Source organism: Petromyzon marinus, chromosome 31 (genome assembly GCF_048934315.1).
Source record: "Petromyzon marinus isolate PM22_M1 ecotype Great Lakes invasive population chromosome 31, UKy_Petmar_22M1.pri1.0, whole genome shotgun sequence".
Classification (NCBI taxonomy): Eukaryota; Metazoa; Chordata; class Hyperoartia; order Petromyzontiformes; family Petromyzontidae; genus Petromyzon; species Petromyzon marinus.
The window spans coordinates 9,104,485-9,118,528 of record NC_133697.1 but is presented as its reverse complement, the minus strand read 5'-3'; the positions used below and the strand labels follow the sequence as shown (position 1 = coordinate 9,118,528).

The window sequence follows — 14,044 nt, the reverse complement described above, 5'->3', positions numbered from 1 at the left end:
CTGAGATTGCCTCTCACACAACAGAAAACTCAGTTGACAGCGTTATAGGACCAGCGTCATCCCCCTATAATCCGAGTACCACTTTGTCATCCGTCGACAGTGGTTCGTATACTCTCGAGTCAAAAGTGCCATTTGTGAGTGGGGTCTGCTGCTCGGCTTTCTTCCTCCACGCACTTCTATCTCGTGGCTCTTCTTTAATCACATCCACTGTCCTATCTCGTTCGTTTCACCTCACCCTCAAGTCTCCCTCTACTCCTCCTGCTCTGCAACAACATCTCTGCAGCTCTTATAACTGAATCCTCTTCCATCTCTTTTCAACGCATGCCCATGCTATCAAAGTCTCGCCGGGCCTTCAGCTTCACAATATAACAGCACTGGTCGTACATCACTGTTGTATTTATCTTCCCTTTTTAGTTTTAACGGCATTTTCCCTTGACGGTGGTGAACTGTTGGTCATGGTCGCCATCACCACCATAAAAATATATATTTCGACCTGTAAACTATATCATATGGGCATGAATTGTCTACCTAACAGCAAATTGCAAGCTGCTAATTGATCATAATCCCATGGGGATGTCACATGCACAATTTTATCAAATCAATATCTGCTTTTTACGCATCTCCCACATAGCAACGCACTTATTTTCATGTGCATCTATCGCATGTAACATACAGCCCACTGTATACGCTTTTCAACAGCATTATGGAAAAATCGATGCGCGCGGAATGTCCCAAGGTTAAGAGTTCATCAATACCTCATTGATGGGGTTTTTTTAAAAAAAAAACATCACCGGCATGATTAGAGCCGACAATGTGTGCTTGCTAATAAAACAATGCGAACGACAAACATGACGGAACATGAATAGAGTCTCATTGACTCTTATCACAGAGGCAATGAGACATGGTATCCCGTTAAGTAGTCTGTTCACAAGATATCTGGAGAGTTGTTGGAGAAAGATATTTACGTGACGTAAAAAAAAAAAACACGACACAATCCTATTTGTCTGGTGTGTTCATAACAGCCCATTGGTGGTTCTGCGAGTGTGAAATCATCATGCTGCCTTAAAAGGAGGTATTTTTTCTTCTCGCGCCACAATTTTAACTGGAATGCTACCACCACCACAAAAAAAAAAATCTCTGCTGGACTGTGACTGCCAAGGTCACAGTCATGCGACACGTTCATGCTCGTGCAAAACCCCTTGGTGAGAACAACACCCCAGTCAACCCGCCTAACGCTAAACCTAAACACGACATTCTTTTAGCATGTTTCATTTAACATTAACCCTGAAAAACTCGTTACCTGCTCGATCTTGATCCTCTTGGCTTCTTCGTCCAGTTCCGCCATTTCATCTCCCTCCTGCAAACGCATCCCATTCGTGGCCAATGTGCACAGAGCCATCGCCTTGGGCTCCATGCTCTCCTCCTCCTCTTCCTCCTCTTCATCCTCCTCCTGCTCCTCCTTCGTCTCCTCCGCCCGCTCTGGGTCCTCCTCTTCACCTGTCATTGGCTCGGTGAGGCTGTCGATGGTGGCCCCATCTACTCGGCTGCCTCTACTCTCACTGCGACCGCAAGCCGTCTCCACCAATCCATCTCCAGATGCCGCCGGGGATGGGCAACTGGGCTCGGTGGCCAGTGCCTCCGGTGGCCCTTCACCAGCCTCGTCGGCCTCTTCCGGTTGCAGCGCGTACGCGGGTGGTGGGATCCTCATCACGTGGCCGAATTCCCCGCACCGCACGTCCAAACACGCGGGCGGACTTCCGTCGCGGAGCAGTTTTTGAGAGGCGGCTCCTGCCCCGGCCGCCACCCTCGACACAATCACTTCCCCGGGTGCATGAAGAGCGCTTCCGAGGTCCATGGATTTCACCGTCGACTCCAAGGGCCTCTGGTCCTCGGCAGGACCTTGAACCTTTGGTGATGTTTGTGCATCCAAAAGCTCCGTGTCCCACGCTGTTCCGTGATTTACGTGTGCGCCGCTGGTGGACCCCTCGGCCGCTTGCGCGACCGCTACCCTCTGCTCTTCAGTGGTCGTCGAAATTCCCTCGGTGTCCAGCTCCAGCGATTTGCAAGCTCCGTTAATGGGCTCCGTTACAGCCTGTCTCTCCATTGCATCCTGGAGAGACCCAGGAGGGCTATCGTCCAGCAGCTGCGGTGGTGAAGACGGTGAAGATATTGATTTTGTTGCGTCTGCTGTTAAGAGGAACATGTGTTCACTTAGTCAGGATTCAGTTTTCCTTCAGACATTCCTTTGTTACATGGTAACATTCCTTTCTTGCGTAGTTTGTTTGAAATGGTTTTACTTTAGGTAAAACTAACACAACAGACACTTGTCACATACAGCTATGCGTAAACAGATGTGATTTTATAAGCAAGAACAACAGCATATTGGACACTGATTTGAATAGATATAAAATGCAACATCCTTCATAACTGGGTGACACAATGAATGTATGTTGAACTTCTTTTGCACAGCACGTAAATTAATTGTCATTTAGTGTTATGATTCGATTAAAAATATATAGCATTTTTTTTCATCATTAGTGGTGAATACAGCAGCCTCTAGTGGCTGGAGGGGGTCACTTGCACCTGAGATTCCAATGCACACGCTTCGATGCAGGATTTGTGAGATGAAGAATCAATGGTCATCAAGAATGAACGCCTCATTGCATGCCTATATTATACAGTATGTAAGCACTGTTTAAAAAAAAAAAGACAACCCACCATAGTCAAGATGCTGTGTGTCAATTGAAAATTACAGGAAGGTACGATGAGCCCAACGAATGTTGTGCAAATTAACACCTCAAGTAATTTAACTTGTGTTCATTAATTGCGCTTTTAAATCGCGAAAAAACTTTATGCACGCCTCGCCAAACGGTGTATTGGATTACTTATTTGCCAGACTGCTGCGTATTAAAGCAGGAAAGTAGACAAGTAGCACGTGGAGGAAAAGGCAAACAATGATATTGAACAAATATCAGCATATGCTGTGCCTAAACCAACACAAGGGAGTAGTCACGTTCTCAAATGGCAGTAATAGTGATTAAAACAATTATTAAAAGCACTTCATTCATTATTTGTCTATGGCAATACGATAACAGACACTACAGTTGAGCCAATAATAGTTCACAATTCAGCATTATCCCAAGAAAACGACATTGTTCATGCTTTTTCATGCAATTAAAACATACTACCCTCTTTGTTAACTGCAATTATTCTACTATTTCATGATATATTTTACGATATACCAAATTGTCAAGATTATAAGATGCGACTAAAAGTAAGCAAATCCCTAAACTTGTGCGGAGTGTCAATAAGGATATACAGGCACACATCTACTCGATAATTAGACGTACCCCCAAACTTTTGATTTACAAGAGAGGGTGAAAACTGTCTTATAACCTGGTAGTAATGTTTTTTCAAGCAAGCAAGCGCAGGGCAAAACTTATTTCCACGGACAGCCTGAGCCAGGAGTGAAAGTTCCACATTCCTATGGCAGGAGCCTATTTCTCATATGATAACTGCTGAAGTCTCAAAAAGTGGTACTTCTTTACTCAACGCTGGAGAGATGATATGCTGAACAGATAACTAACCAGGATTTGAACTCACAACGGGCAGTCCAATCACAACACTACCCTGTGAGGTTCACATATAATAACGCAAAATAATGACCAAGAGTTTTCGTGAATTAGTTCTAGGTTTCCGTGAGCAGGGACAAACAAGTGAGGGGATGAATGTCAATCATCTGTTACTGGACCTTCGCAAAGAAGCAAGAGCAATAACTCCCCTTAATGAAATCAAAACTGACATGTTTTCATGAAAAGGTTGAGTAATTTTCCATTTTACTAAAGAATTTATCCTTAAATGGTCACTACTTTTCTGTAATTTATGCAGTGTCTATAACTGGGTAGAATCATCATATATGGCTTATTTAAGTCCCATATGGATATATATTTATTCCCAAATCCAAAGAGCATACACGTTGTTTTCCTAGTAAGATACGTTTTTGGAAGGAAAATATTAAATGTTAAGGCACCCACTCGATTTTCCAAATAACTTTTGTTGACTAAACAGCCCGATTTGAATAAAATATGAAATTGGAGAGACAGTTTATGCGACCTCGTGGTTCACTGTCAAGAGGAGGAATTTGGGTTTACTCTCAAACACACCGGCACGTTCTGTTCACGTGACAAACCTTACTAATTGGCTGTGTCGGGTGGTGGCGGGTTTAACAACACATTTATATTTATGCGATCTAACCACAAAAAAAAACTTTATGATGGATTACTCAAGATTCTAGCAGAGGTGTGGTACCCACCGCTGACTTGGCTGGCCATGGTGGCAGCAGACTGGGTGGCAGTTTCCAAACTCACGACTCCCACCAACGCTTCTCCAGATGTCTCTTCCTGCTGACAAACGCAAATACACTTGTTGAAATACACGTACAAATATTGACAAACTAAGTACAGATACACACTCTCCTTTGTGCTTGCAAAGACCTCAATGTAGTCATAGAGAAAACTGTCAAGGCAAGTACTGTAAATAAACGTCTATTAAGGTCGGCAAGAGGATGTGGCTTAGCCAGTACCAAGCTTGATCAATTGTGTCTTTCCGCAAGTTGATGCTATTGTACCCACTACAAATACAGATTTTGGTCCGTGTTGGCCCTATGGTCCATGCCAGGTTCAGACGCCTATTACTTACTGATGATGTGGAATTATTGCTTCCTAGTGTGCTAACACTCAAATACATAAACAGAAAGTAACTTACAACACACAAACACAAGGGTGCAATCACGTAATCGCAGCTAGAAAAACACACTTGTGACAAGATGCGTTTCTGCAGTCGTCTGGAATGATCTTCCTTCCGATATTAGGAAGGCACTGGAGCTATGAACTTTTAAATCTAGATTGAAAACGTATTTCTTTAGCACTTCTTTGTTGTGTTTAGTTTGTTGTCCTTCCCCCGCACCTTCGATTAGCATGGTTGGCTACATACGGTGCGCAAAAGAAGTTCAACATACACACATAATTTGAACATAAGTGCGCAAAATGTGCTCACAAAATTAACAACCCACACGCCGACACACTGAACGGCAAAACTGTGCGCACACAAAGACACGTACACTCTTCTCCAGGCTCACAATCATCTCAGGATGCGATCACAGCACAACAGGACGCGATGGGGCATTGTGTAGGTGTTGCACATTGGACCGAATGACGTGCATTAATTCCCGTCACTAATTTAACAATCTCCAAAACATTAAGAGTACTTGTTTTTTTTCTTCATGCAATTGCATTTCAAGGTCCAGGACATCAAAAGTCCCATTGTCAAATCAGTGAGGAGGTTTAACATTACAAGATGTATGGGTTGTCTTAAAATATTATGCCTATACAGTACATTCGGATATTGGTGCACTATCACAGGTTTGGTGACATGTGCATGACAATGTATTTTGAATGCAATGCTTCCGAAAACAAAAACATATACTATATCCTTAAACACGTGTATTTCATTGACAATAAATAGTATGTAGATTTAATTTAAGTGGATATTACATTCATTTGATAAAGTCCTTATTTATGCAAGATATCAACAGTCTCAAAACTCTTTTTCATATGGGTCCTGCATAGGATATTTGGTCAGTTCCCCCTTTTGAGAACAGCTTCAGTAAATGCTCCATCTATGATGTAAATTGCATTTTCTGTAGATATCTGAGATGTTGAAGCCCAAGAGTAGGTCAAAAATAGTTGAGTAGATTGAGAAATTCAAAAATTAGCTTTGTTTATTCAAATAACCCAAATAGTTGTGAATATAAAAAAAACTAAGTTGAAAGTTTTGGTCAAATGCAAAATACCAGTTCAGTATTATACATATTGCCCATCCAAAGACGGGTGTATTGCAGTAAATGTGAAACTTGCAAGCGAAAAGCAGACCGCGACGTGATATATTCATTGCATCAATGCATGTGCAATTTGTAAGGGCGTGGTGACACAGACCTATTTCATTTTAAGGTTATAATCCCTTGTTCATCATGACGTCCTTTTTACTTTGATGTCTCAAAAGCGTTACGGAGATCTCGTGACGTGAGAGTTCTGCCTTTGTAGTGAGGGTTGTCAGTTGATGCTGAGGAGGGGGGAGGCGCTGAGGAGGGGGGAGGAGGCGCCTCGGCCCCCCATGTGGAGTGACGTCAGCCGCTAAATATTATGAATGGGGGGGGGGGGTGTCCATTTGGAGGACGTCACCTTATGAATATTGAGGGAGGCTGTTCGATGTGGAGTGACGTCACCTGCTCATGATTATTAATGAGGGTGGCTGGTCAATGTGGAGTGACATCACGAGCATTAAGGACAGACATTCCTGGGTGATTATAGTAGGTATATACATAAAATCTGAATTAAGAGGATTTGCTAGACGTCAAATGAAATGGTCAAAATTTGAAGAAATTTAACCCAGGTCACCTCCGATTAGCACGGTTGGCTACGTTCACGTGAAAGAAGTTCAACATACATACATTCAACATTTACTCTAAAATCACAACACATGGGTGCTCAATTTTATTTAAATACAAGTACACGTAAAGACAAAAGTCTCATTTACAACACTATTAAAAATGTTGGGTTGTGCCATTTGCAACACACATTTCAGTCAAGGAGCCGCATGAGTGGCTGGTTGGGAAAACACTAAACCCAGCTGAACGCAAGAAATGACATACCTGTATATACCTATTTTGTGCAGAGTAGATTGATGAGAGCCCTAATTGCCACCAATTTGGGTGTTGAAAGGTCAAAACCTGAGCTCCTATTAGCACAGTTGCTACGTACGGTGCAAAATAAGTTTAACACACATACGACACATTGTACACGTTTGTTGTTAATTTACAAAAGTGACCTACTCCCCAGTTCACGGAAGTTGAACAATTTGTCTCACTTGACTCTCACCTGGTTTAAATAAAGGCTGCATACCTACATAGGGCCACCCTGGTTAAAACAGTATTTACATCAGTGTCCAAATACAGATTTTTTTTTTATGGGCAGCGTGACATCATTTGCGCAACAGCGTTTAAAAGTATTTACGTTAGGGCCAACTTGTTAATGTTAGTACTGATAGCACATTAAAAAATATATTTGCGTGTAAACATTGGATGATTTCACGACAAATATGCCGACTTAAAATAGGTGCTGGATTAGTTACATGAATTTATAAATCTTGTCGATTGATTATCCAAACAGTTGTTTTGTGAATGGCTCCAAGGGTATAACCATCGGTTTGTCATAACAAACGATTCCAACGGTATATGGAGATTTAATGTATAATATGCATGACTTAAAGTACACCGCAATCGATAAATTGTTCATTCATTGAAGATTTTTGAAGATTCTTAACCTTCTCAAACACAATTCATCGTGAACAACTCTAAAAGGAAAACAATATATAAAAACAGGTGACGTTTGGGGAAAACGTCCTTATTCATGCTCGCTCTGCTATGACGAAGGGTAATTGGCCAAAACCCCATTTATTTGTTTTCCTTTTAGGGCAGTTTAATTGATTAAAGTTTTTGTTATTTGTGCACCAATGTCAATTTCTGTTGTATAATGAATCAAATTCAGTTTTATTGGTGGCCTCTGAGTCAGTTGTGAAAATTCCACATTCCCATTGAGGCCCAGTCTGTCCATAGGTAGGCCACTTATGAATTCTCACACTATGGAATTAATTTTATTGAACCCGGAGAGATGCTCGGTTGAGTTTGTCCCAACCATGATTTCTACTGAAAACCTTTAAAATGCGATATAACTGTTCTAACCAGTGTGCCAATTGCCTGTCGTATAGACTATAACGTTTATATCTTGACTTAAAGCTTTCGCGACTGCAGGAATTCATACTTTTGGTCTTTCGGTAAAGTCACGTAGATAGAAAAATAAAAAATCACGACCCTTCCATCGCAACACAAGCAATCGAAACGTGATTTTTAAATTATTTTTCTATGTACGCGACTTTACCGAAAGACCCAAAGAGCATAAGTTTTATGACGAGACTTGTCAAAAAGCCAATGTTTATTACTTAAGAAACTTCCTTGTTCTGCATCAGCAAGTGCTAATGAACTCTCAAAGCTCAATAGGACCAATTTGTACCGATTTTCACGAGGTGTTTTACACATCAGAAATACATGCGCACATACATTCACACATTTTAATTTCGATCACTCAGTTACTGAGCTGACTCCAGCAAAGCTGCAGCACACGCAAACCCTCTTCAAGGGAGGCAAAGCTCTTTTTGGTTTGTCCAACCTGTGGCCCCAATTCGTGACCTCCCACGTTACAAGTTCAATAATATTCACATGCCACCACCTATGGCCACCCAGCCAGGCATCTCCTGTGCATTTAACCAACCTCCGCCCATGAATGTCAATATTTACACATTGGAATGTTTGGGTTGGAAATGTGGAAGGCGGTAATTGCTGCGGTATTCATTCCTATTAATGGAAACACAGATAATTTCAAACTTACAAGTCGAATTCGAAAAAGAAACAAATTGAGAAAGGTTGACATTAACCACACGCATGTACTAAAATTGGCAGAAGAAAATGGCCGGCAACTGGCCTGGGGACAATTTAAAAGCTACAAAACTTACGACAGTTAAACTGCCTCATGAATACTCTTTGGGTCTTTCAGTAAAGTCACGTAGATATATATAAAAAATTATATCTACGTGACTTTACCGAAAGACCCAAAGAGTATGAATTCCTGCAGTCACGAAAGCTTTATGCCTGATTAATATTAAATGGTCTCTGCGGCGGCGGTAACATCAGCACTGCTCCTCCGAAAGCTAATTATCTCCCGTTCATCCCAGTGTGAAAAGCAATTTCTCCATCGAATCATTCCTATCATTTAGGTAAACGTAGTCCCGTCTGTTGAAAACATTGTATATGACAGTGGAACCCTGCCATTAGGTGTACCGTATACCTCTGAATAGCAACCATCTGTGACACAATAGGCAAAGCGACCATGTAAACATTCTACATCAGAACTGAACATTACGTTGCTCACATAACGTGAAGGCAGTGTGGTCACATGCGCAACTTCCTAATTACGCATTCCTCGTGTAAATGTGCATTACCACAGAGAACTGTAATACAACCCAGTGAAGTTCAAGTGAACCTTTCCACAGGCTAAGTACTGTACATACGTGGCAATTTGTTAATTGTTAGGCGAGCGAGATATTTTAAGAACTGCACCTTATTACACCCTGCTTTTGAACCGTTTGTCATGGCGATAGCAACGCAGAATAAAGCATTGTAGCACAAGCGTCTTTTCTGCTGGTATGGCAGTTACGTGAGGGAAGGTTCTGTGTTTATGATATATGTCATGACCATTTATTGATTTTCGTTTATCCTTGGACTGGGGGGGGGGGGGGTATCAGTAACCAGGTACAGTACTGCGTATAAATACCTGAGTAAGCCATAAAAAAATACTTCCATTTCAGGTTTGTGTTATTTTTTAAGACAATTGTAACGGGCACTGCCAATTTGCTTCAGCTCAACAAATTATAACAAATTACAAATACCAACCTATAAAAAATGTTTGAGCCTTGCCCGATCCATGCTCACATCTCACCATTCCACCCAACCCCTCATCCAACAAAAAAAATACAATTTACAGCTGTTGCACGTGGTCTTCTGGAAAGATTTTTTTTCAACTCTAAAATATACATACTTTGTCCAAAACACCATTTTAGGAATTGCTAGCAGTTGATAACATGGCAAGGACAAGACAAAAAAACCCCAATTCTTTCAGACTACGTAACTAGTGGAAAGGCTGGTCAACACTGCCATTGACGTTATTAATACACAGCAGAAACTTTTGGGTCAAGAGTACGAACTCTGCATGGTTTTCTTTAGCCGTCTTGTAGTCTGAGCTCGTCTGAAAGTTGGAAGTGCCTTTTCCATGGTACTAAATCTCTGACAGTACACGTGTAAACTTTACTTTATTGGAATTCTGTCATTGTCCGAGGTGTGTGTACAATGTTGGCGGGGATATGACGAGAGTGCAACGCGTGTAGAAATACTTCGTGAGGCCTATACTGTAGTTTTACATTTTTAGTCATCAACATTTACATCAGCCATGATCAATCCACTGCTGGATAAAGGCCAAGCTGCCAACATGCAGTCCTGCAATAAAACACTCCACACCCAGCACCTGCTAATTCCACCACTCCATCTCCACAGTAGACGTTCTCTCCGGTACATTCCATCCCTTGGCTGCCACTCTGTCGTCAGTCTCGAGCACCGGCCATCATCACTTCAAGCATCATATCCTTCCCAAGCCCACTAATTCTTCTTGACAGTTTAAATGATGCGTATGTTATCTAATCCATGCTACTATTTCTGTCTCTCAATGTAATTCCTATCATGTATTTCCACACACTTATTGGCACACATTTTTTTGGTCAATGTCCATGTTTCTGATCCATACACCACAGGAGGTAAAATACACCGATTAAAGAAATGTTCTTTAGTTACATTGATATTTTCATGAGCAAGTTCGGATTTTCAAAAGCAATCCAAACTGCTTTCATCCACCTCTCAAGTTCCTAATTTTGATCTCGATCCACCCGCAATACCTGTCCTAGGTATCCACATTCTATTGTGTTTTATCATGTGTCCTTCAGTTGCGTACATCACTTTGTTTTGCTGAGAATTATATTGAGCCGAACTTTGCAGGCTTCTCTATTAAGTTCTTCTAACATTATTTGTATTTTTTTTGGATTAGAGAAACAAAGCCATACATTCAAATTGAGACAACGCTAATTTGCAGACATTAGTATCAGTCTCATATTTCCTTGGTTTATGCTGCCATTAAAAAGTAACACCACTATCAATGCATTCACTTACACGCTAAGCATCCATAAACAGGAATGTGGCGGAGTTTTGTCAATGCTCTCACACGCACACTTTTGCAAGTGGAAATTGAGGTTTCTACGTCAACATGCATGCATGGCAAGTGGACAGTCCAAAAACAGAGTAATATTTCTGCACACTCTTTTCAACAAACAAGTGCACCATGCTCTCTCACTCTCACAATGGCACACTGCCATGAGCACAATGACGTAAATAGATAGTAGATAGTCGAACGCTGGTAGTCGTCTCCCTATAGCCACTGTGCGATACTCTAAAGTCCACACTACTGACCTCTTGCTTACTCAATCCATATATCTTCAATTCATCGTATAATAGAGTTCGGATAGTAAATTACGCCTCAAAAAACACAATAGGTTTGGTTGGTAGGGCAAGGTTCTAGCAGTGGCAACGCGAGTAGAAATTCCAGACAGGATTGACTTATCACAATAATTCATCCCGGGTCGGTCGGCCGGTTAAATTAGTACTACCGATGAGCATAATTTTGTGGTAAGGCAACAAAAGGTTGTCTCTGGAAAGACTGGTCCCTAGCAAAGGAACAGGGACATGTCTACCACTGGATCAAGCCCATCAATGAAGAGCACCCAATGATTGAGCATGCAGTTCAATTTACTTTATTTACTTGAACATACAGTATTTTAATTTTTATATTTTGAGAATCAACTCTCAATTGCATCGTCTTTCCTCGTGTGTTTTTTTTCAGGTCTGTGAGAAAGAAATGCCACCTTCGAAATTTATTCATAAGAGACAAATCAAACAACATAAACGTGTGCCGTGAAAAGAAGTGGAGCTGTAGTTATCGCCGACTCGCCCGTAGCAAAAATGTGACCAACTTTAAATTAGAACAAACATAGAATATCTGTCATATAGTCCGGACATGTGACATTGAAAAACACTGGCAGATGGTGAAAGAGTTGACACAAATTAACCAGACTCAAACCTTTGAACTGGTGCATAAACCCAAGATGTGGGTATGTCATTATTCACTCTGACCATACTCGCCGTGTTTGCCTTGTTAAAATGAAATGGTTTCATTATACATTGTGTTGTATACCCGACAGGTCGTATTCAACACAGGAAGGAAAAAATGAAAATCCATTCTTACCTTTGTATCTGCAGCATTGTGAACTCTGAAAAACAAATGTGAGAAGCGCCAGTCTTCGTTTAATGTTCAACCAGCTTCCCTCGCAAGTTGTCTACATGACTGCCGTAAAAGCTGTCAAGCTGTCAAGCTGTCAACCTCACCTTCGTGAAATGATAAACCCCTGTATGTCAAACACCGCCACGCGCGAGTCTTTAACTCGTGCTTAACACGAACGATGCAACACCACGTAGACATCACATTAAATGTGAACGTTATCACGGCTAACATTTAGAAAATAAATGTATACGCCTTAAGCCTTCAATATCTACCTGTACACTTTTTAAGCGCAATATTGCATGCAATTTTACACAATTTTCAAACTCCACTTGTTAACAAGTATTGTTCCTATCATACTCACTTGGCATTTTAAACTTAAGCAATGGTAATGTGTAGATTACCATCAACTAATGCTGCCGGGGCAATGGATATAATACTGTACATATAAAAGTACTTGCATGAGTAAGATTATTACATAAACATTTCATAATATCATAACATTGTTAAACACACATGCTTTATAGTTTACATATTCCTGAAAATTTGTATATTCCATTTCATTTAAATGCACGGACAAACAAAACCTGATATGTATGTACATCGTCAAATGCTATATCACACTCATGTTATCATATATGTACAGCACATACACAATGAACACATATAAGCGTAAACAAACTTGAAAACAAACTTTATACATGGTTGTATATTTATACTATAAGAGGAACAGGCATCTGAAGGTGAGACATTCAGCTAAAACCTAGAATGTTGAACAAAGATCAACAAGCAGGAAAACATAGATACATACAAAAAAGCCACAACAACAACAGCAGCAAATATCCAAACTGACCATAAACAGAATGTTTAAAAAAAAACACACACACACTATCCAAAAGCAGACCGACAAAGTGAAGTGTCACCAGTCAAAAAGCAACACGTTACAAATGAAAAGACGAAACGCAGAATTCTTCCAACGCGCAAACACCGAGGGCTGTGGGAAGAGAATGGGTTCCAAAGTCAACTTGCCGCTGCCAAAACAGAAAGCGATGTTTCCAGGGTGGGGGAGGTGGTGGTAGTGGTGGTGGTGGAAGGCGAGGAGGTAGCGGTTGAATGCGCAGGAAAGGCCCCGGAGATGTTCGCCCGATAATAAATCCGCCCGCCCTGCGCTCGTGCCTGTGTGCGTGCGTTTGGGCAGCAGCTAGGACTACGCTCGAGCCATCTAATGGAAAAATCGTTCAGTTTTGTTTATACCGCTCGCTCGCTCGCCTTACGCACCCACCCCCCACCACCTCCGCAACCCCAGCTTACCCACACTACCATCATCAGCACCCACACCCTGTCCATCCACAAGCACCACCACCCCCCCACTCCACCAACTCCGACCCTCGTCAACCCACCACTATCTTCGAGGCCATAATTTACGATGTTGCTGCATGTAACAAATAAAACATTGTGCACGCAGAGGCTCTGCAAACAACATTAAAATCGCAGATTTGCCATTTTGCCTTTGGCAGCGGGGTTATAAAGTCGGATTAAAGTGGGATTATGGCCAGTTGGTCCTGTCACCAGGGCTGTGCACTTTGTACGAGCAACATTGCACAGCAAGAGGTGGCCGCAGCACAGCAAAGGTTGTGCCCATGGGCTGCTGTAATATGTAAACATAATTAATGTTTGATGAAAGATAAGGCCATAAATAATGAAAGGTTTAACATACCCGCTGTTTCTGCAGTACAGTGCCTCGTGGTGTGGTTGCGTTAATGCGTCGTATAAATCTCAATTGCACTGAAATGTATTAATGTTACGTCATCAATCGATATAAAGACAGATTATAAGCCGGCACTTGTTCCTTGGCACCGAAAGCTCAAGAATCCTTTAGTCAGCAACACTACTGGCAACGAGCAATCCTTGTGCACGCAAGTCACAGTAAGCACTGGGTGCTCAACAGGTCACGTGGACATCAAGATAAAGATACATCTTACATGTGGCGATGTTTA

General features: G+C 41.5%; 1 protein-coding gene across 6 annotated transcripts in view; it reads right to left on the bottom strand.

Annotated features, from left to right (window-relative positions):
• The window catches only part of CNST (consortin, connexin sorting protein), a 35,707-nt gene that overhangs the window by 7,939 nt on the left and 13,724 nt on the right, over positions 1–14,044 (bottom strand). For 3 of the 6 annotated variants that reach the window (XM_032963911.2, XM_032963912.2, XM_032963909.2), the window contains exons 7-9: positions 12,015–12,039; positions 4,313–4,403; positions 1,301–2,187 (exon numbers count right to left, since the gene is read on the bottom strand). In XM_032963911.2, coding sequence (XP_032819802.2) covers positions 1,301–2,187; positions 4,313–4,403; positions 12,015–12,039 — 1,003 coding nt within the window. The remainder of the gene's footprint in view (positions 1–1,300; positions 2,188–4,312; positions 4,404–12,014; positions 12,040–14,044) is intronic. The other 3 variants (XM_032963913.2, XM_032963914.2, XM_032963915.2) reach the window with 3 other exon arrangements.